Source organism: Lissotriton helveticus, chromosome 2_1, assembly GCF_964261635.1.
Source record: "Lissotriton helveticus chromosome 2_1, aLisHel1.1, whole genome shotgun sequence".
NCBI lineage: Eukaryota > Metazoa > Chordata > Amphibia > Caudata > Salamandridae > Lissotriton > Lissotriton helveticus.
In genome coordinates this window covers 1,191,576,138-1,191,598,446 of record NC_136059.1, presented here as the reverse complement: position 1 = coordinate 1,191,598,446, position 22,309 = coordinate 1,191,576,138, and the positions used below count along the sequence as shown (strand labels likewise).

The 22,309-nt window shown below is 46.5% G+C and overlaps 1 protein-coding gene across 1 annotated transcript in view; it reads right to left on the bottom strand.

Annotated features, from left to right (window-relative positions):
• The window catches only part of UBE2D3 (ubiquitin conjugating enzyme E2 D3), a 184,859-nt gene extending 163,070 nt beyond the window's left edge, over nucleotides 1-21,789 (bottom strand). Inside the window, exon 1 of the mRNA XM_078676070.1 lies at nucleotides 21,306-21,789. Within this exon, the coding sequence (XP_078532196.1) occupies nucleotides 21,306-21,329 (24 nt within the window). The 5' untranslated portion in view covers nucleotides 21,330-21,789. The remainder of the gene's footprint in view (nucleotides 1-21,305) is intronic.
• Between the last annotated feature and the right edge of the window lie 520 nt (nucleotides 21,790-22,309).

Here is a 22,309-nt window from a genome sequence, read left to right as displayed (position 1 = left end):
GCAGGCTTCTTAATGATTGGGGAGACCACCGCCTGCTTCCATCTGGTTGGAACCACCCCTGATTCCAATGAAAGATTGACATGGGTACAAACTGCAGAGCGCCCCCGAAAAGACTGTTCTCTGAAAAGAGCAGATCTAACTGGATCTGAATGAGAGCCCGATTTAATCTGCGAGGCAAGTTTAGTAAACCCCTCCGGAAGCAATGGGGGAAAGGAGTGCAGGATAGAAAGACTTTGAACCCCTTCTCGAGCTTCCAAGACGGGCCCCGAACTGGGGAAGGCCCGGTAAATAACCTGGACCTTCTCCAGAAAAAAGGCAGCCAAGGCCTCGCAGTGGGAAGTGGACCCCGCTGCCACAGAGGAAGTCCTTTTCGCCAAGAGATCTTTGACGGCCTTAAAAATGGTCTTGGACGGGTTCGAGCTATTGCGGAACTCCACGGCATAAAATGCCGCACGAGCTCTACAAATAGCACGGTGGTAAGTCCTGACGGAGGCAACATACGCAGCTTTCAAATCAGCCCCATACGTCTTCCGCCACGCCCTCTCCACCCGTCTACAAGCACCCTTCAGGGCACGCAACGCACTGTCATACCAGGGGCTCGACTGACGGACACTCACTTTACTAGACACAGTGGGAATCAAAGAATCCAGCGCCCTAGAGATCCACTCACAGAACTGGTCATAGCCTGTTTCCACGTTATTCAGTGGGCCCAGCGGCTCTTCCGTTAGGAGCCGATGCAGATCGTCCAACTTAAGTGTATTCCAGCGCCGCCTGGGCACCCTCCTAGCCAGTGGAGTGGGAGGGATTTCAGGTAAGGAGAACCAACAGGTCACCAGAAAGTGGTCAGTCCAGTCTAGAGGGGAGATGGCCATATCCCTAACCTCACCCAAGTTGGTAAAGAGGGGGTCCAAAATATGGCCTCCTACGTGGGTGGGCTGAGATACCTGTTGAAAGAGCTGCAGAGCCTCTAAGTCAGCTAAAATACTGCTCACCGTCGGGTTGGTCTGAGTATCGAAATGCAGGTTCAGATCACCCAAGATGGAAAAGTTAGCACAACCCAAAATTAGTGTACTAACAACATCTGGGAAAGCATTTCTTAACACTACATCGCTACCTGGTGGACGGTAGACAACCATCCCCGAGAGGTTGCGCACCGCTGTTGCAGCGCTTCGCGCTTCCACCGCTGAAATTGTATTTTAAAACTTCCTGTTACTTATTCGCTTTAAACTTTGTTACTTTTCCCTTGTTTTTAATTGGCCCTATACTTGCACTGCAATAGGTGGAACACCGCCACTTGAGCGGGTCCGGTACCTGGGGCGGGTCGCTTCTTCTTTTCGCCGCCAACATATTGTAGTGGTGTGGGTGCTTGGCAGGCGATAACTAATGCCCATGCCTGGAAGGGGGGGGTAGGGGGGGGGGGGGGTTGGGGTAGTAGTAAAGGAAAAAATTTCCGCAAAGATCTGATAATCGCAAGGCAGCTGCCCACCGTTCTGGTAACCTGAGCCTCCATAGTCAGGTTGCGAACCGTATCCACTGTTCCACTGCGGTTGACATATCGTTAGGCCAAAAGTTACTGGGCAACACAGAGGGGAACCCTATCCGCCGAGCAGTAGAGCACCTCAGTCTTGCCTACATTGAAAACCAAACTGAGCCTCCTCCAGCAGTTTATGCTGCTCCAGATGGTTAGAGAGCGTCCTACTGACCACTCTTTCAGCAATTTTGGCCAGAAAAGGCATAAGTGAGATTGGCCTATAATTCTTAGGACATTCCGAGTCCAGAGAAGGCTTACACTCACAGCCCCCGCTCCGCCCTCACCTGCGCTGCGATCCTGGCTGCCGCTCTGGCTCCACAGCTGCCGAGACAGGGACTCCCCTATCAGCTGGAGATAGAGGCAGCGCGCACGGACAAGCGTCACTGGCAGACATTGCTTGGGCAGAAGATTCGGACGTCCGCACAATGAACATAGAAAACAGGTTTAATGCAGAAGACACAGAGGAAAGTAAATGGAAGACAGAGTTCAGTCATACGACTACAAGGCGCATTAAAATAGCGACTAGACTACGCATGGGGTGCTACAGCAAGCACGTCCTGATTTAAGCGGGGAAACTACGCTACTATTTAACATGAATAGTCAGTAAAAGCATACAAGTTTGACTTTAACCAGTCCAGACGAAACTAAACACGCGGCTGTAATTAGGAGGGAAGGAAGATCCACCAAACACGAACCCAGAGACCACGGAGCTGGTGGGCAGCCGCGTGTTTACTTTGGCATTGTGCTTAAGTGAAAGCGCGATGCGAAACTAAACATGCAGCTGCCTTTGCCAAAGCTGAGTGAGAAGAAAAAAGTGCGTGGGGACAAATGAAGCAGAGACTGTCATGCCGCCGGTAAAAGATCAAATCCCAGTGGGCGTGGCCAAAAGGAGACAAGGCGGCAACAAGGACAAAGAAGCCTCCTTTACAATGAAAAGTCTACGTTTTGCATGCAACATGACGAGAACCAGTTAGAAAGATGGGCGGGGCTTCAACTCCGCCACCAAGAGCTTCAGAATCTGAATTGATTCCAAGAAGCTCTCGAATGTCGAGAGCAGCGCATCTGCTTTCGACAGCCGAGACCCAACAAGAATCTCTCGAATGCAGAGAGCAGCACATGCGCTGCTTTCAACAGCCGAGACCTAAAAAAATGAGGGAACTTTGCACGAGTATGGCTATACCATGAGGAATAAGGGATGACAGAGGGAAAACAATGGACAGGCAGTAAGAAGCCCTACGGTCTAAGGTCCCCTCTTTGCAGAACCGTGGTGGTCAAAATAGTTGTACAGCCTAGACCGCTCTATTAGGCAACATTATTGTGTATCTTCCGTCTAACATGTTCTAGAGAAATGTACAATCGCCTCCTAGAACCGACATGAAAGGGAGGGTGCCCGAAGGTAGCCCAAATTTGAGCTCTACTACCTTTGGGAACACACCCAGTGGCCCTCACAGTGGCCAGCCGGTTTAAGCCTACAGGAGGTCGGAGAACAAAGACATGGCTATTGTGATTTCCAGACTGGCTGGCTGGGCCCTACGACCCTCAACACTACGCAATACACAATCTAAGCTATTTAGAGTGATTCAAGAGCCATTGGCAGTTCCTGTACCAGACAGCTGTCATATTGTCCTAGGCCCAGACATCCCGCTTTCTCCATGGTTTGTACTCATACCCACACTGAGTAGGACGACAGCAGCCCAATGGTCCCAATCCATTTGAACGTTAGTTGGACACTTCTTTGGAAATGGGGTGGTCTCACCCTTTGACTCACTACGAGATGGCTCAGAGGTCTTTCCTAGATGGTTCCTAATTGACAGGGCACTGCTAGCATGGATGCATGAACTCTAGCACATCACCACCACTGAACCACAAACACATGTATATGCAAACATTGGTTAGCATGCGCATGGGGTGCAGATTAATTACATGGTTCTATAGAACTTCAGACTCTCCCCTGACAAATCTTAAACTCCTGAGAGAAAGCGATCTAGCACACTCACAGGACGATAAAGCCAGAGGCAAGATACTGGAATACATTCGGAAGACCCAATTGCAACACATTCAGTACCTATACGCTAACATGATTAATAAATTATACCCAAAACCCACAGACATTTGTCATCGGTGCTGAGTGGCTCCTGTAGGCTTTTTACGCGTCATGCTGAGGTGCCCTGTAATAGAACCGTTTTGGCATGGGGCACACAATAATGAGGACTGCCAGGAAAGAGTGTCATTTTCTGCTGGATTGCGGATTAAAGCTGTATCAAGATGAGTGAGTGGGATACTGTAGGCAGGATCACTTTTTAGCCCCTTTTTAACCTTTGTGGTGATCATGCGTGACTTAAACAATGCAGCTTTAGAAGGCTTATACAGCAAAGTTGTATCTTCAGCAAAGGCTGCAAGTGCGTGGGTTCAGGAAGGGAAACTTGGGGCATTTATTTTTTCCCTAGGATGCAAGCCTGCCAAAGGAGGGGTGGGGAATACACTAACTTTATAGACTTCATTTCATAAGGCACTCTGGGTGTATGTGTACATGGAAGTAAATAGCCAGCCTCAGCTTGCAGCCACTGATTCGCTAGCACCCATGTATCCATGGTCGCCTAGAAGCAAAGAGTCTCTATAGCATATATGGTGATAGAGTAAAAAGGTCTCAACTCAATCATGCAAAGAAAGGGATTAAATGCGCGAATTTCCTCTTTTTTACCTGTTTCGGGAACACTCCCATGGCATACCAGCATGGACCTCAGAATGGCCTAGAATAAAAAGGTACTGCAAGTACATACTTGCTAGAAATGCAAAAAGTATTGTTACACATGGAAGGAAAGTTTGCGAACTGCTGTGCATCAATGCAGCAAGTAGTAGTTCTTTGGTCATACTGGATGCCACAATGATAAGCATTGCCTTGTGTTCAACACTGCACTGGAAGGAATCAGGCATGTTCTACAGATCTGATTGTCAGGATCACAAAGAAAAATGCATGGCAGTGATGGGGAAGGAGGTATAGTAGTAAGCAGTGGAGATGGCAGAAATATGAGCTTAGAGGTACTAGGAATGACTGGTGGATGGTATGATCAAGTTGGGAGGGTACTTGAACGGTTGTGGGAGTAACGAGTGACTGAGGGGATAGAGTCATGGAGTTGAACTTAAGTGGTTACTGGGATGGCAGAATACTATCTGGAATGACTGACAGGGCAACAGATGAGTTGCTAAAAGGGCTAACTGGGCTGAGCTTCTTGTGTTTATGAGGGTAATGAAGGGAAAGGTAAAGTGGGCACCAGTCAAGGATAATACAGGTGCGTCATGGCTGTCAGAATAGGCTAACTGGAGTAATTAAGAGGTAACAAGCTGGTTAGGGCGATTCTGGTTGAATTAGCAACAGAAACAATTTGAGGCAGGCTATTGAACAGCTTGTTGGATAATTTGTTGCAACTGGTTGAAAGAGGTAAAGGATTGGACTGCTCTAGTAGCAGTGTCAAGGCTCTCCTTTTTAGGGGATCCATTTACAGACTGTTTCCAGTTCCTCTTCTCCCAAGGTCAGCTGAGGTGGTACGATTGCCCCGACATGGGTTTGTGTCCCTTCAGAGATTTATCCTTGAACGTGCTGCCACCAACCCGTCCGAACATAAGGCCCGATTAACCCTTTGGCGGAAGGATTAAATATGGTTACCATGACTGAGCACTTCACTCACGCATGGTGAGGGTATTCTGCCATATTCAGAGAGGTCAGCTGACTGGGGAGACATCTCATGTATTTAGAAGAACCTCCCTCACAACGGTTTCTGTAAATACATTGAAAGTTTGAAGGACGGTTCCATCAACATGACAGAGCCATATGCCAAACTTATAAAGTTTCTTTTATGCAAAGATAAAAATATCAGTAGAATTGTGTTCTTAAAAATGTTTAAATAAAAAAAAACAACACAATAACCTCCACTTGCCATTGGGAGGTTTCTTTCATGGGGGGTTGATGACAAACAGCAAAGAAAATGGTAGAGCACATCCAATGGATTTTCGGGATTCTTTAGGGATACAGAGGGAAAAAAACAGAAATCAAGCTGTGCAGAAGAACTTCATCACTACTTTTAAAAATTGGAAGTCTTTAGAGGGAGAAGATGCTATCGATATGGGCCTTTGAGGAAGGGGTCATGGAAAACAGGACGTCTAAATGGTCTTTTTGGGAGGGATTAGCCCACTGAGCCATCTGTAAAAAGTACAAGATGGAAAACAGTCCTTCAAATCAATAAATTTACGGCAAAAATTACCTTGTTTATGCTTTCCTGGAAGGTATGAATAGAGAATGCTGAAACTAGTCTGGTACTACCAATGCTCTCTAAATAGAACCTGGCTTTGAAATTCAGACTAGACTGAGTGTTATAGAGCAAGATCTATCTGATTTTCCACTAGCTATGATCTTTAGAGATGTACAGTGGGTTAGAAAAATTGACTGCAATTGCCTCTTAATTAATCATCTGTGGCCGAGATAAATTCAAACATTCAATGAATCAATTTCAGTTTTTCCCGCACGAATAACTCATGCAGGCCCTGTTACAGCCATCGACCGGACACTTTGCTTGCCGCCACAGTGGAACCACAGCCCCCAGCAGCACACGCGGCGCGCACGCTGCCAAAGCGTCTTTCTAACGCCAGGAGGAGTTTAAGGAGAACAGAGCTTCTGCGTCGCGGGCGAAGCCCGGGCCAGTCAGTGCCCGGAGGAGGCCGGGCATCCCCTCTAACCTTATTGACCGGAAGTTTGTGACCTATATGTAAGTCTGATAATTACAAACCTGGGTAGCAGTTATTCATGCCCCTGTTGGTGTTCTTTGAGGGCTAATTACTTACTATTTATTTTGTCCAGCTCTATTTGTAACATCATGGCAAGGAGGAAGACCGCTAAGCCGTTCATTGAAAAATCCTGTTCCACGATTGCCTCCTATTTGGTTAAAGCTGTTCATGTTCTCTCAGAAGAAATAGAGCGTACTGAGAGGCTACTGTCTATGGGTCCTAACTATGGGGGGAGGGGGGGGGGGGGGGGAGAGAACAGGGGAATGAGGTTAGGGCCCCTACCAGTCCTTCTAGCGAGACCAGATTCGATAAATCGATCAATCACTCGTTGTTAGTTGAGGAGACCGGAACTGACGCCAATAATGTTGGAAGTATTAATGGGGACTGCACTCGAATATCTTTGACCCATACTTTGACTATCCCTGAAAGCCTGTGGGGGGGGGGGGCAGATTCTAATCCGAACCCTAAAACAAAAAAAGACAAAAAGAATACTCATATTGGGAAACCAGGTTTGCCTGCTGATAATCTGACTAGACTCCCCACAGCATGGCCTAACATTAGCGGCCATTTCTGATAAAGTGATAGAGCTTTTAAGGCTGCTCAATGACAAACTTGACAATTTAGCCAGAGAAATCCATAAGATTAGTGGATCACTGGCTAAAGTCAATGGTAAACTCCAAAACGAGTCGATTAGGATTCAACAGAAAGAGGTTATTTCAGGCCCCATTAATTTGATTACTGCCCCGGATAGTGAACCCAGTAATAATTCTAAGGAAGGGAACCCTATCGTAGAGGCGGTAAATGGGGAAAAAGATGCAATTATAGTAACAGGAAAGTCAACTAATAATTATAGACCTGTCCTACCTCAGAAGGAAACAGTAGAGATTAAGTCAGGTAAATGTACTACATCTGATCCCGTAAAGCCTGATGGTTTAAGAACTTTAGCTTGTGGAGATAGGAAAACAGCCACGTCTGTAAACTTGCCCCCTGAATGTAGCGCCTATGTCGCAATTTTGGTTAATGTACCTAAACTTCAACTTAGCCAGGTAGAAGACCATGGTTCACTTATGATCAAAGTAGTGTTTTGGTTGACCAATAATTGCGGTTACCCAATGGAAGGAGCAAGTCAGATTCTGACAACACGTAGAGTGGGCTGGATTGGGCCTCTTAAAAAATGCTTTGATGGCGATTGTATCATTATTAATTTCCGGTCTCCAAGGTGGGCAAGCAATACTCTTAATAACACACCACCACCTTCTCCCGGGGAATTTAATACTACCCTTCTCCCTCTAGGGTAATTCTATAGACATCTAATGGGGACGCATGGAAATGGTAGTCGGCCTAGAAATGGACTTCTGCTAGCCCCCCCCCACCCCAACCCCCCCCCAGTTTTCTGCTTTATCTAATTTTGCTATTCCATTAGCCGATACCAGGCCCTGAGTCATCTTGATACTAACAATTGGCGTGAGGGATCTATACAGTCTAGTACGCAGGACGGGCAAGATATGTACCCAAAAGCTTTATAACGGGAACTAAGAACGATGACAATTTATTTAGAAAGGCCGAACTACGTGTGATAGAGCAGGGTGGAATGCTACCTACAAATGTAACATGGATCCCAACCACCCCTAGTGATTCAGAATGTATTTTAGCAGAATTAATTTTCACTAGCGAAGTGGCGGGTCATGAAGTACCCCTTCGGGAAGTTTATGGAGGTGAATACGGGTAATGGGTATCAAGTCACCACCTGGAACATCTCTGGTTTCAAAATCAAACTAGGTACACCATCATGGTCTGACTTTATTTAGGCCCAACATGACATATCTACAGGAGATGTGGAGCATTGAACCTATCTGTGTAGAGGGTTTTACCTCCCATTGGCCACCAGCTCAGGCTTCCCCTTCGGGTAGAACAAAGGGCGGTCTCTTGATCTCCACCAATATGAATAAATGTTAGAACAAATGTTGTACTATTGTTGGTACCCATTCCCAGATTGTGTGGTTGGCATCCCCCGTGGGTAAAGATGTTATTTTGATCAATTTCTATTATAATGCGTTCAACTCTTCCCGCGGGTCAGTTGTCTATGCCCTGGAAAGGGAACTTGATTATTCTTCTCTGGGTTGGTGATTTCAATGTTCAAGCATGTCCACTATCCCCGACTAAAGTTTGCGGGTACAGGAGAGGGGGGGGGGGGGACTAACGATTGTTATATGCACTTCCCCCATTGTGAATACGGTACGGCTTTAAATAGTGTTATTGCTAAGCTGGATTTAGAATTATTGCACTGTGCCTTTGATAAACAATGTGAAACGTCCTACATTTACAGGTAGAAATGCAATGTCCAATATTCATCACATCATAACTTTGTGTAAACGTGTATATTTGTTCTCATTACCTTGGATAACGGATCAACCAACGAGTGATCATAATAGCATTTCTCTTTCTTTATTATGTTGGGGTCTTAAAAATTCAACTGGTGTCTCTTATAGCCCGTGCATTGCCCCCATTAGACCGAATGGTGTCCGGATAAAATGGGCTGGCTTGGACCCATCCAAAATCCAGTACGATGTCATTATGCAATGCCAGAATGAAATCCAAGATTGTTTAGGTGATCAGGTTGATACACAATTGATGCTTGCCAATTTTACTAAGCTTAATGTCGTTGAGAGCCTATGGACGAAACCAGTCCGCGGAAATAAAAAACCTAAGGTGGGCTGGTTTGACGGTAATTGTACAGTGGCTCTACATCGTCTTAAACAAGCCCTGGGGTGTAATCCAAGATACCCGGATACAATTAAGGTCTTGCGTGCAGAATATGCTTCAGCCCTAAAAGCCAGAAAAGTAGAGCTTCAAGAAATAGCCTGGGAAGATTTAAGTCAGGCAGCTGACACTAAAAATAGTAAATTGTTCGGGGATACGGTTAATAGTACATTCTTGAAGCATGACCATATACCAGAACTCAATTCCCATATTAACTGCAATTCCTGGGTAGAACACTTCAACATTTTTTAATCCAATTGATAGAGACGCCCCATCCTTTTTGCCTACCTAATTTACCACTCACTGGCCAATAATACCCCTGTCAATTAGTACAGAGGAGGTCCAGAGGGTATAATTCGCAGTAAAGGGGGTAAGGCACCGGGACCTGACGGGGTCCCGATAGACCTTTATAAAAGTGAAATGGTCCTATGGTCCCAGCTTTTAACAAGAGTTTTAATGCCGCTGTTGAGACCCAATTTCCATTAACATGGGGCCAGTCAATAAGAATACCAATCCATAAGAAAGAAGTAAAAACGGACGTCCATAACTAAAGTCCAATTTCCTTACTGGACTCTTCTATAAAGATCATGAGTAGGGTCATGCTATCAAGATTAGAAGCTTGGGCTACAGAGAAGTCGATCCTCACACAAGTGCAATATGGATTTAGAAAAGGAGTTGGCACACTAGAGCAGTATGTCAACTTGGATCTCTTGATCGGCAAGTATACCCTAGCAAAGGAGGGTAATTTATATCTACGCTTTGCTGGCCTCAGCAGTGCTTTTGATTTGGTAGACCACCCTATTTTATGGCCCTTATTGCTAGAAATGGGTGCTCCCAAAGAGATAGTTTATTTTCTGGCAAGATTATATGGGGAGCTGTCAAGTAAGGTGCGGTACGGTTACTCAGGTGAATATACCCCCCCTTTTTAAACTTAAAAGAGGCATCCGACAAGGCTGGGTGCTAGCTCCACTACTTTTTCCATTGTTTATCAATGATGTAGATGCAGTCATGAAATCTTTTGAGTCGGATGCAACGAGGGTGGATGGGAATTCCATCCCAATACTTTTGTACGCTGATGACGCGGTTTTACTTTCTCGTACCCCTATTGGGTTACAGCGTCTGATCGCTAAAAGAAAGGTTTTAATTAATAAAACTAAAACTTTTGTTATGGCTTGCGGCATGAACCCAATAACATCTAGATCTTATTATATAGAAGGTTATAAGGTCCAGACAGTTAAAACATTTTGTTACTTGGGTATTACATTTGCAGGGAACAGGTCATGGGCACAGGAACAGGAAAATTCCTGTCCTAAGATGATGAGAAATATTAATGGCATTTTTAGAATTGCTGCTAAACTGGGCAACTGACTTATCAAAGGTATGATGACAATCTTTGAGAGAAGATGTGTTACTGCTGCACTATACGGTGCAGGTGTTTGGGGACATTGCCAAAGTAATCTATTACAACAAACTGAAAATTCATTTTTAAAACGCTTGTTGTGTGTCCCACCATCGGCCTCAACGGAACTCATTCATCGTTAAGTGGGCATTAAATATATTTCAGATTTGGCTTCACTACGCCCTCTCCTACTATGGAACTCTATATGGTCGAAAGAGGAGACAATGTTTACCCAAACTATAACACGGGACTGCCTCAAAATGGAGAAATGTCTAAGAATACCGTAGCTTAATTATATTTCTTACTCGTTTAAATCCTTATTTAATTGTGATATCCGGCTGGATCATGGGTGTGCAGATTTTGTTGCCAGAACGGAGATATATCAATCCTATTAGCCGATACAACAGAGGCCCGCTCCCGTGTAATTAAGAACCAATCAACTTTTATTTTCTATGTGCAACTAGATCTTAAACAGGGTTTTCAAACTTAACTGTCAGTCGTGACAAGAGCATCACATTGATTTGTGTTGACACGCCTAAGATTGGGTACCATATATCATCTTGTTAATTTTCCATTTATGAAACCGTGTTCTGTCCAACCATGCCCATGTGATGGAGTTTCCCGACAAAGCTGCTGCCACATATTATTTAGCAAATTTAACTTGCATTTTAGAAAACTTTATTAAAACCATTCTTTTTATACTATAATATAAGATCTACTAAAGATGCCATGAAACTGCTCTTTAGATTAGAGGACCCAGGATTGTGCTTTTATCTAGCTACATTTCTTTTGAAATCTATTAGTATTAGGAAATCGATGATCATTGACACTTGACTAAGATTTTTAGGGCATCATATGTAATTATCTGCACTTGCACTTTTTAGGTTTTGCCTAGCGAAAGCTGCGCTCTGCGCAGCTTTTCGCGCAGGCGAAATCCTGTTGAGAACTGTAGGGTGCTTTGGGTCGGCCCTCGTCATTGATTGGCTGGCTCCGTAAACGGAGCCTTGCCATTGGACGAGGGGCCTGTCCGTCAATGCCGGACCAGACACGGGGGCGTTCCTGACATTCTTTGCCTTTTGCCGACGTCACGCGACGCCGGGAACGCCCCCGAGTCTGGTCCGGCATTGCCGGCACCTCCCTTGCTCTACTGTCATCACCACAACACTGCGCCCATTTTATCCCAAGCTAAAGAGAGGCGCAGTGACCGGGTCTTTGAAGGCCGCTCTCCCAATGAAAACAAGTTTTCTCTCCGAGTCAGCACGAGCAGGAAGACGAGCAGCGCGCCTCCCAGCTGGCCTCTCGCATCAGCATCCAGAGCTGCCCTGCGCGGTGTGTAGCTTCAGTGGAGCTTCAGAGTGGAGCTTCAGAGTGGAGCTTCAGAGTGGAGCTTCAGAGTGGAGCTTCAGAGTGGAGCTTCAGAGTGGAGCTTCAGAGTGGAGCTTCAGAGTGGAGCTTCAGAGTGGAGCTTCAGAGTGGAGCTTCAGAGTGCAGAGTGGAGCTTCAGAGTGGAGCTTCAGAGTGCAGAGTGGAGCTTCAGAGTGGAGCTTCAGAGTGGAGCTTCAGAGTGCAGATTCAGAGTGGAGCTTCAGAGTGGAGCTTCAGAGTGGAGCTTCAGAGTGGAGCTTCAGAGTGGAGCTTCAGAGTGGAGCTTCAGAGTGGAGCTTCAGAGTGGAGCTTCAGAGTGGAGCTTCAGAGTGGAGCTTCAGAGTGGAGCTTCAGAGTGCAGAGTGGAGCTTCAGAGTGCAGAGTGGAGCTTCAGAGTGCAGAGTGGAGCTTCAGAGTGCAGATTCAGAGTGGAGCTTCAGAGTGCAGAGTGGAGCTTCAGAGTGCAGATTCAGAGTGGAGCTTCAGAGTGCAGAGTGGAGCTTCAGAGTGCAGCTTCAGAGTGGAGCTTCAGAGTGGAGCTTCAGAGTGGAGCTTCAGAGTGGAGCTTCAGAGTGGAGCTTCAGAGTGGAGCTTCAGAGTGGAGCTTCAGAGTGCAGATTCAGAGTGGAGCTGCAGAGTGCAGATTCAGAGTGCAGAGTGGAGCTTCAGAGTGCAGATTCAGAGTGGAGCATCAGAGTGCAGAGTGGAGCTTCAGAGTGCAGATTCAGAGTGGAGCATCAGAGTGCAGAGTGGAGCTTCAGAGTGCAGATTCAGAGTGGAGCTTCAGAGTGCAGAGTGGAGCTTCAGAGTGCAGATTCAGAGTGGAGCTTCAGAGTGGAGCTGCAGAGTGGAGCTGCAGAGTGGAGCTTCAGAGTGGAGCTGCAGAGTGGAGCTTCAGAGTGGAGCTGCAGAGTGGAGCTTCAGAGTGCAGAGTGGAGCTTCAGAGTGCAGAGTGGAGCTTCAGAGTGCAGAGTGGAGCTTCAGAGTGCAGAGTGGAGCTTCAGAGTGCAGAGTGGAGCTTCAGAGTGCAGAGTGGAGCTTCAGAGTGCAGAGTGGAGCTTCAGAGTGGAGCTTCAGAGTGCAGAGTGGAGCTTCAGAGTGCAGAGTGGAGCTTCAGAGTGGAGCTTCAGAGTGCAGAGTGGAGCTTCAGAGTGGAGCTTCAGAGTGGAGCTTCAGAGTGGAGCTTCAGAGTGGAGCTTCAGAGTGGAGCTTCAGAGTGGAGCTTCAGAGTGGAGCTTCAGAGTGGAGCGTGGAGCTTCAGAGTGGAGCTTCAGAGTGGAGCGTGGAGCTTCAGAGTGGAGCTTCAGAGTGCAGCTTCAGAGTGCAGAGTGGAGCTTCAGAGTGCAGAGTGGAGCTTCAGAGTGCAGAGTGGAGCTTCAGAGTGGAGCTTCAGAGTGGAGCTTCAGAGTGGAGCTTCAGAGTGGAGCTTCAGAGTGGAGCTTCAGAGTGGAGCTTCAGAGTGGAGCTTCAGAGTGGAGCTTCAGAGTGGAGCTTCAGAGTGGAGCTTCAGAGTGGAGCTTCAGAGTGGAGCTTCAGAGTGGAGCTTCAGAGTGGAGCTTCAGAGTGGAGCTTCAGAGTGGAGCTTCAGAGTGGAGCTTCAGAGTGGAGCTTCAGAGTGGAGCTTCAGAGTGGAGCTTCAGAGTGGAGCTTCAGAGTGGAGCTTCAGAGTGGAGCTTCAGAGTGGAGCTGCAGAGTGGAGCTGCAGAGTGGAGCTGCAGAGTGGAGCTGCAGAGTGGAGCTTCAGAGTGGAGCTGCAGAGTGGAGCTGCAGAGTGCAGATTCAGAGTGCAGATTCAGAGTGCAGATTCAGAGTGCAGAGTGGAGCTTCAGAGTGCAGATTCAGAGTGCAGAGTGGAGCTTCAGAGTGCAGAGTGGAGCTTCAGAGTGCAGAGTGGAGCTTCAGAGTGCAGATTCAGAGTGCAGAGTGGAGCTTCAGAGTGGAGCTTCAGAGTGCAGAGTGGAGCTTCAGAGTGCAGATTCAGAGTGGAGCTTCAGAGTGCAGAGTGGAGCTTCAGAGTGCAGATTCAGAGTGGAGCTTCAGAGTGCAGAGTGGAGCTTCAGAGTGCAGATTCAGAGTGGAGCTTCAGAGTGCAGAGTGGAGCTTCAGAGTGCAGAGTGGAGCTTCAGAGTGCAGAGTGGAGCTTCAGAGTGGAGCTTCAGAGTGGAGCTTCAGAGTGGAGCTTCAGAGTGGAGCTTCAGAGTGGAGCTTCAGAGTGGAGCTTCAGAGTGGAGCTTCAGAGTGGAGCTTCAGAGTGGAGCTTCAGAGTGGAGCTTCAGAGTGGAGCTTCAGAGTGGAGCTTCAGAGTGGAGCTTCAGAGTGGAGCTTCAGAGTGGAGCTTCAGAGTGGAGCTTCAGAGTGGAGCTGCAGAGTGCAGATTCAGAGTGCAGAGTGGAGCTGCAGAGTGCAGATTCAGAGTGCAGAGTGGAGCTTCAGAGTGCAGATTCAGAGTGCAGATTCAGAGTGCAGAGTGGAGCTTCAGAGTGCAGATTCAGAGTGCAGAGTGGAGCTTCAGAGTGCAGAGTGGAGCTTCAGAGTGCAGATTCAGAGTGGAGCTTCAGAGTGCAGAGTGGAGCTTCAGAGTGCAGATTCAGAGTGGAGCTTCAGAGTGCAGAGTGGAGCTTCAGAGTGCAGATTCAGAGTGGAGCTTCAGAGTGCAGAGTGGAGCTTCAGAGTGCAGATTCAGAGTGGAGCTTCAGAGTGCAGAGTGGAGCTTCAGAGTGCAGATTCAGAGTGGAGCTTCAGAGTGCAGAGTGCAGATTCAGAGTGGAGCTTCAGAGTGCAGAGTGGAGCTTCAGAGTGGAGCTTCAGAGTGCAGAGTGGAGCTTCAGAGTGGAGCTTCAGAGTGCAGAGTGGAGCTTCAGAGTGGAGCTTCAGAGTGCAGAGTGGAGCTTCAGAGTGGAGCTTCAGAGTGGAGCTTCAGAGTGGAGCTTCAGAGTGGAGCTTCAGAGTGGAGCTTCAGAGTGGAGCTTCAGAGTGGAGCTTCAGAGTGGAGCTTCAGAGTGGAGCTTCAGAGTGGAGCTTCAGAGTGGAGCTTCAGAGTGGAGCTTCAGAGTGGAGCTTCAGAGTGGAGCTTCAGAGTGGAGCTTCAGAGTGGAGCTTCAGAGTGGAGCGTGGAGCTTCAGAGTGGAGCGTGGAGCTTCAGAGTGGAGCGTGGAGCTTCAGAGTGGAGCGTGGAGCTTCAGAGTGGAGCTTCAGAGTGGAGCGTGGAGCTTCAGAGTGGAGCTTCAGAGTGCAGAGTGGAGCTTCAGAGTGCAGAGTGGAGCTTCAGAGTGCAGAGTGGAGCTTCAGAGTGCAGAGTGGAGCTTCAGAGTGCAGAGTGGAGCTTCAGAGTGGAGCTTCAGAGTGGAGCTTCAGAGTGGAGCTTCAGAGTGGAGCTTCAGAGTGGAGCTTCAGAGTGGAGCTTCAGAGTGGAGCTTCAGAGTGGAGCTTCAGAGTGGAGCTTCAGAGTGGAGCTTCAGAGTGGAGCTTCAGAGTGGAGCTTCAGAGTGGAGCTTCAGAGTGGAGCTTCAGAGTGGAGCTTCAGAGTGGAGCTTCAGAGTGGAGCTTCAGAGTGGAGCTTCAGAGTGGAGCTTCAGAGTGGAGCTTCAGAGTGGAGCTTCAGAGTGGAGCTTCAGAGTGGAGCTTCAGAGTGGAGCTTCAGAGTGGAGCTTCAGAGTGGAGCTTCAGAGTGGAGCTTCAGAGTGGAGCTTCAGAGTGGAGCTTCAGAGTGGAGCTTCAGAGTGGAGCTGCAGAGTGGAGCTGCAGAGTGGAGCTGCAGAGTGGAGCTGCAGAGTGGAGCTGCAGAGTGGAGCTGCAGAGTGGAGCTGCAGAGTGGAGCTGCAGAGTGGAGCTGCAGAGTGGAGCTGCAGAGTGCAGATTCAGAGTGCAGATTCAGAGTGCAGATTCAGAGTGCAGATTCAGAGTGGAGCTTCAGAGTGCAGATTCAGAGTGCAGAGTGGAGCTTCAGAGTGCAGAGTGGAGCTTCAGAGTGCAGAGTGGAGCTTCAGAGTGCAGAGTGGAGCTTCAGAGTGCAGAGTGGAGCTTCAGAGTGGAGCTTCAGAGTGTCAAGAGCAATGCCAATAGCTCTAACTTTAACAAAGGCAAAACCATTGCATTGTAAATGCTTGTTGTATTAGGACCCATACATGCTTATGTAGATCGCTAGGGTCCATACACGAATTATGTACTTGCACTTTCTGTATCAGGATTACTATATGTTCATGAATTTCTATATAGATACACATTTTATTAGCCCTGTAGTTTTATATTTTATAACTATCATTGTAGATTGATTAATGGTTGTATTGCTTATATGGTTGAGTTATTTAACCAAATAAAAGCTTTCAAACCAAACCTCATGCAGGCAACCATCATCATCACATCGTGTATCACATATATTAAACTGTCCCTAACCCTGCTCTTCTGCTAGGATAAATTACAGCTACTCCAGAACCAGCAAAATTATGTGACATCACAATTAGCTATATCCGGAGTATTCAAAGACAGATTTACCAAGACACAAACTGACATCAGTACATTAGGTCTAAGACAGCAAAGCATGAAATTATCAAGGACTGGGGAAATCCAGCAAGACGTGCCGGAGCAAAGTAATAAATAGGACAGATCACTGCACGAAGGCAGAAAGTGATATGTAGGGAAGAGATGGTCCTGGAGGTTGCATAAGATATGGGCCCCAGTGAGAGAATACCTCAGCTTGAAAGAGGAGCTCATCACCAGAGTTCAGGTAGACTGGAGCCACTGAAGACAGTCAAGACAATTTGAGGAATCCACCAACCAGAGAAGAAAGAATGTGGTAAATCTCACAGAGGAATAGTTGAACGGGGAATAGTAAAACTTCCAAAAACAAATGTTAAGTGTATTATACTACTAATGCTAGTGGAAATGCCTGTGCAGCTTGGTTATTCATTTAAAAATTAAACAAGTAAAAAAGTACTTTTTAAGCTGTTTGCTTTGTTAAAGATCTGTGGAAGAAACGGGTTCCATCACAAGCTAGGTCTTTAAACCAAGTCTACAAATAATTGTGCATCGCTGTGTTTAAAGAGATATATTATCCCCTCCAACACTCCTATTAATCCACCCACTCCTTTATCTAACCACCCACCTCTTTAATTCACAAGCTTTTCCAGCCCCTCATTGTGTAGCCCAGTAATGCTGCATTAAGTCTTCTGTGCCTGGAGAATCATCGTATTAGGCTCTGTGGTCAACGATCCTGGTTTTGGTTACATAAATGATTAAAGGACAGTTATTCATGGGTTACCCTACGCCAGCAGTACTTAACCTAGTGTCTGCAGACCTCAGGAGTCCACAATACGTAATTAGAGGATCCAGGACTGTTTCGAAAAATCAAATATTAGTGTATCAAAGAAAACAAAATTACTAAAAAAGCAAAATGTAAAATTCTAAATGTGAACAAATTTGGAGACAAAAAATTAGGTTTGTGACCGTAGCTTAATTTTAGAAGCAGCACAAGTGCCACATACCGAACCTAGTATGAAGGACTGGTGGCCTCAATTGAAGCACAGATATGGACCCAAAAAAACAAGCAGCTTTTATTAAGACCAAAACAAAATAGGGGATATGCTAGAGTTTAGCAAATCACGTGCTAGCATATCCTGTGGTCTTTTAGAAAAAAAAAAAACTACATTTTGAAAAGCTTCACCGTAGTTTAAAATTTATAATTTGTGTATTTTTTTGTTGAAATTATGTTTATTGATTTATTAACAATGAAATAACAGTACAGCAGTTTATAAAGTTTCAGATGTACACTATCAATCTTCAATATACAATCGGTCATAATTGTTACAGGCAATTCATTAATAGAGTTCGTTCTCCCATCATAGCCTATTCCCACCGCAGTATCAAAGTTCCCTGCCGTGCTATTCCTCCTCCAAACCCTCCTCATCACGATCACTTGGTGGTTCACATAGGTCCCCCCTAAATTTGTTCCATGCCCCCCAGACTTTACTCCACTTCCGGAGACACCCCCGATTGGTGAATACAGTTCTTTCAGCAACCATGGCCTCGTCAATGTCCCTGCACCACGAGGCCAGTGTCGGTATCTCTGCTGAGCCCCATTTTTGTGCAATATTATGCTTGGCTAACATAATCCCTAATGTGGCCCAGTCCTGTGCCTGGTGAGTGAGGTTGTTGGGCTCCCAAACATTTAACAAACAGTGTCTGGGCTCCGGTATTAGTGAGACGTCCTCAGTTTGGGAAATCATTCTCATCACTTTCACGCAAAATTCCCTGATTTTGGGGCATTGCCATATGGTATGAAAAAGGGTACCTTCGTCTCCACAATGACGTAAGCAATACGGGTGTGGTGTTTCACCTATCTTGTGTAAGGTGTGTCTAGTATATTAAGATCGGTGTAAGATTTTTAGCTGCACCAGTCTGAGTCGCAATGGTATACCCACCACCCCTGGGGAAGCCAGTGCCTCCTGCCACTCAGTCTCGTCAAGGTCGCCCACGTCTTGGGCCCATTTATCCCTAAGGGGTCAGGCAGCTTATTGACCAATTTTCGGTAAGTAACTGATGTTGCTTTCTTAAACATACAGTCTGTCAGCAATCTGTCCTCCAGAGGAGATGCCTCGGGGACATCGGTGCCAGGTGGTAATGCCGCTGTTAGTGCGTGCTTTATCTGTAGATGCGTTCTTTATCTGTAGATACCTAAAAATTTCAGAGGAGGCCAATTCATATTGTCGCTGAAGACGCTCAAACATGATAACTTTTCCCCTTGCTCCACGTATCCCCCACTGTGGATATACCTATGTCGTCCCATTTATCGAAGCCCTTACTATTCCTGAGCTTGCCCAGTCACATTGTGTCCCAGAGAAGTGTCAGCTGAGTTATAACCCCCTGCCATCCAAGTTTAGCCTGAGCTTTGTGCCATATGGAAACTGCTTTGCGGGTAGCACCAGTGGTGTGGTCAGCCTCTGGTCGTAGAGGGCCGGCTGCATACCATTTGTTCCCAAGGCAGATCTATCCGCCTTAAATGCTGGGTCTGTCTGCGGGGCATGGATCCACTGGTTAATGACGAACAGGGGGGGGGGGGGGGAGGGAGTTATTTTGCAGCCTCTGTAGTAAGCCTACCATTGTGTGTAAGCCCTAATGAGTACAAGAATAAAGTAACTGGAAGTTTGGAGGACTGCATGCTCCTGCACAAAAAACAAGCATTGGCAAAGTCAATAGGGTTCACCTTTGACCTGGTCTTTTAAACCATGTTGTAGAGCAGCATAGTTACTGTGCAGCGTGGTTAAAAGGAAAAAAAGCACTATAGCAATGGTTATAAAAAAAAAAAAAAAAGCTCATGCAGGAAGGTAAACAGCATTTTGTTGGATATGCCTTTTAGCCATGCTGCACAGCAGCCACCCCACTCTACAACAGGATATCTGGGCAATTGGTTTTGGTATGCGTGTGTCAGGTGGGTTTGTGAATGACAAACATTATGCCCATGTACTTTCATAATCAGGCTAAGTTGCCTACTGCGGCCATCTTCGTAAAATATATAACGGGCAAAAAAATAATTGATACGTATAAATTACATCAATATATTTAATCTACTCCAATCCAAATTGAGAACTTGTTATGTGCTTACTCTTATATAGGAGACAGAATATATATTAACTGAATTGCGCCGGCACACGTTTCTGAAATTAGAGAACACTTGATGAAAAGAGTTAAACCTTCATCAGGGTACTGTCTGTACTCTACATATGGTGGCAACTGCTATCCATTCTCAACTTGATCCAAGTTCTAAAAGGGAGCTCACATCAGGACTCAAACCTGGTTCATATCTGTTATAGTCAGCTTCTCTTGAAAATGGTGGCATCATGAAAGAAAGAGGTCTCATAATATAAGAGCAAGTATATAAAAAGCTGAAAGGTCCCAATTTGTACAATAAGTAATTTAGAATTCCAATGGAAAAAATGAAACTACTGTTACCCTATTGTGATATAACTGCTTTTATTTTTTTGATGTGTATGTCTTCGTAGAGTATGATTGAGTGTGAGTGTTACTGGAAACACGCTATGTTGTATTGTTCCTTTTCCTTCAAGTATGTTTTGAACTTGTGTTCGAGTTCACAATATTTATGTACATAGTCAAAAAAATATTTCCACTGTAAAATATAAATATTTATATTAATGATAAATTATAACCCAAACTGGTCTGATCTATGGCTCCTAAAACACTGAGGTGCCAAGTGCTTCGATTTCATCTGAGAAGCTATTGTTTGGTTTTCTTGCAAATTTCCTCCCCGGACTCTTCTACTTAATTATGTCTCAGGGACCCCGCTCTTTTGTTTTTGACACCTAGGGACAGGTGCCATAACGAAACTGGAGGTATAATTTCCTAGCCGCCACAGGTTCAATCTCGTCAAGGAACCGCTCTACCTAAAACTCATTCTTGACCAAGAGTAAAGCGTCATTTAGGGGGCCGAGAGAGGGTTATGGCTGCATTAGGTTCATTGAGTATTGGCCATAACTGGCTTTGATGGTATTCTTGCCAATTGACCCCGCCGTCATCGGGACTTCGTACAAAATCCCATTACCAGACTTTCTCAGTGGGTCTCTGATGTATCTTCGGCTGACCCAGGACCATCTCGCCTTCAGGAGACAACTCAAGACCTGGCTGTTCGAGCAGTAGCATACCCCTTCCCCAAGCGCCTTGAGACCCTCCCGGGTGAGTAGTGCGCTATACAAATGGTATGATTGATTGATCTCTAATCCACATGATTTTGCCATTTCCTTGAGGTGGAGGGACAAACAGCTGACTTAAGTTGAAATGAAAATACTACTCTGGATTGCTCAACGATGCAATCGCTAATGTCTCAAACCAGTAGCTAATGTTCCTGATCCAGGTAAGCAAATAAATGGGTTAACCAAGGAGTATTCTAGAATACTATATATTCACACCATTAACAGCTTAAGTGACATTAAATGGCAAACCTAAAAAGGTTGGCTTATTTAAACTGCTACGTACCTTGAAGAAAATCCTGGATGAACGCAAAAAAAATTGCAAGCAGTAATTATCTCCAGCCGCCTCCGTCTTGCATACCACTGGAGTACCTGAGCCTGCTGTCACCCTGACGCCACACCTTGAAAGCTTGGGTTTGCCTGAAGCCTCTCGCGGAATAGTTACCCCTCCCCCCATCTACTACAGATGTGACCAGTCACTGCCCAGTGGGCCTCACCCTAAAGACCTCTTGCCGGTAACAGGACAGGCTTGGCTCCGATAACTTCGCCCCCTCTCCACTCCACATTGAGAAATACCAAGTTCTACCCAAAATCCAATACCATATTCCAACACAGTCTCAAAACCCCTCTACGATTCTTCAATCAACCTTTTATTCCAACATTAGTTACTGACAACGCTCCTCCAAAAATCGTCACCGACTTCGCTGTATCACTTCTCATTCTGCTTTTCGATAAACACAATTATCACACCCGTCCTTTACACCTCCGACCCTACCTTGTGGATACGTTTCAGCGCCATGCTGGGTGCGTTCCGGGGCTGCCTCGGGTCCTAGCTCTGGTAGGTGCAGGGGAGGGAGGAGGGTCAGGTGAGGTCAGGGCACCGCGGGAGTCGGTCTACCGGCGGCGGGCAGGCATGGCTACTGCTCCTGTTTGGAATTGGCGGGGGGCTGCTGCACGCGCTCCACCGCCTCGCGGCCCTCGGACTCCGCCGCTGACAAGTCACCGCTGCTCCGGGCCGCGCGCCCTGCTCCTCCGCCGCTCTTGCGTCTTTATCAGCGGCGCGAAAGGCCTCTCTTGTTCCGCTGTCGCGCTTCCTCCCTCTCCTACCGCGCGGACCTGGCCTCTGCGGTGACGTCACCTGAAAGGCCTGCGCTCAACCCCAGCAAGCTGCCTGGTGTGCCTTCCAGACTGTGGTGCTTCCGCTCGCTGGGTGGAGCGGCCCTGTTGTACAGACAGCCGGAGAAACGGGGAGGAGCCACAAAGAAGAACGCCCAGGCTGCGCATGACCGCGCTTGTAAATGTTGTGGTGCTGTTGGAATGCCTCCCCTGAACTGGTTTCTGTTAGTAAGCGGTAGCTAGTTTGACCATCATTTTTTTTTGCTTAGCAACGATGCATTAATTACAGTGAGACATCTAGCAGGAGAGGAACGACGATGCTAAACAATGTCGGCAAGTACAACTGAAAGCATAACATCGAGCATGTACGCAGACGTAGCTGTTAGAAGGCAGTCATGTTAGGCTCAGGCGTGAACCTTCCATGATAGACCAGAGCATTTAGTAGACGCTAGTTGAGCCTGACTCTAATATGGCTATTTAGATCACATGGTCTGGGGCATAGAATACCTTGCGGGAGGAAGGTTTGAATGAAGGTGTAGTTAGTCAGTCCGAATACTTTATTTCGATAAATCAATATCATAAAAAGACAATAGTACTATGCAAAAGTTGCATGAAATACATTAGATTAATTATACACATTTAAAAACAGAATATACACGGTAA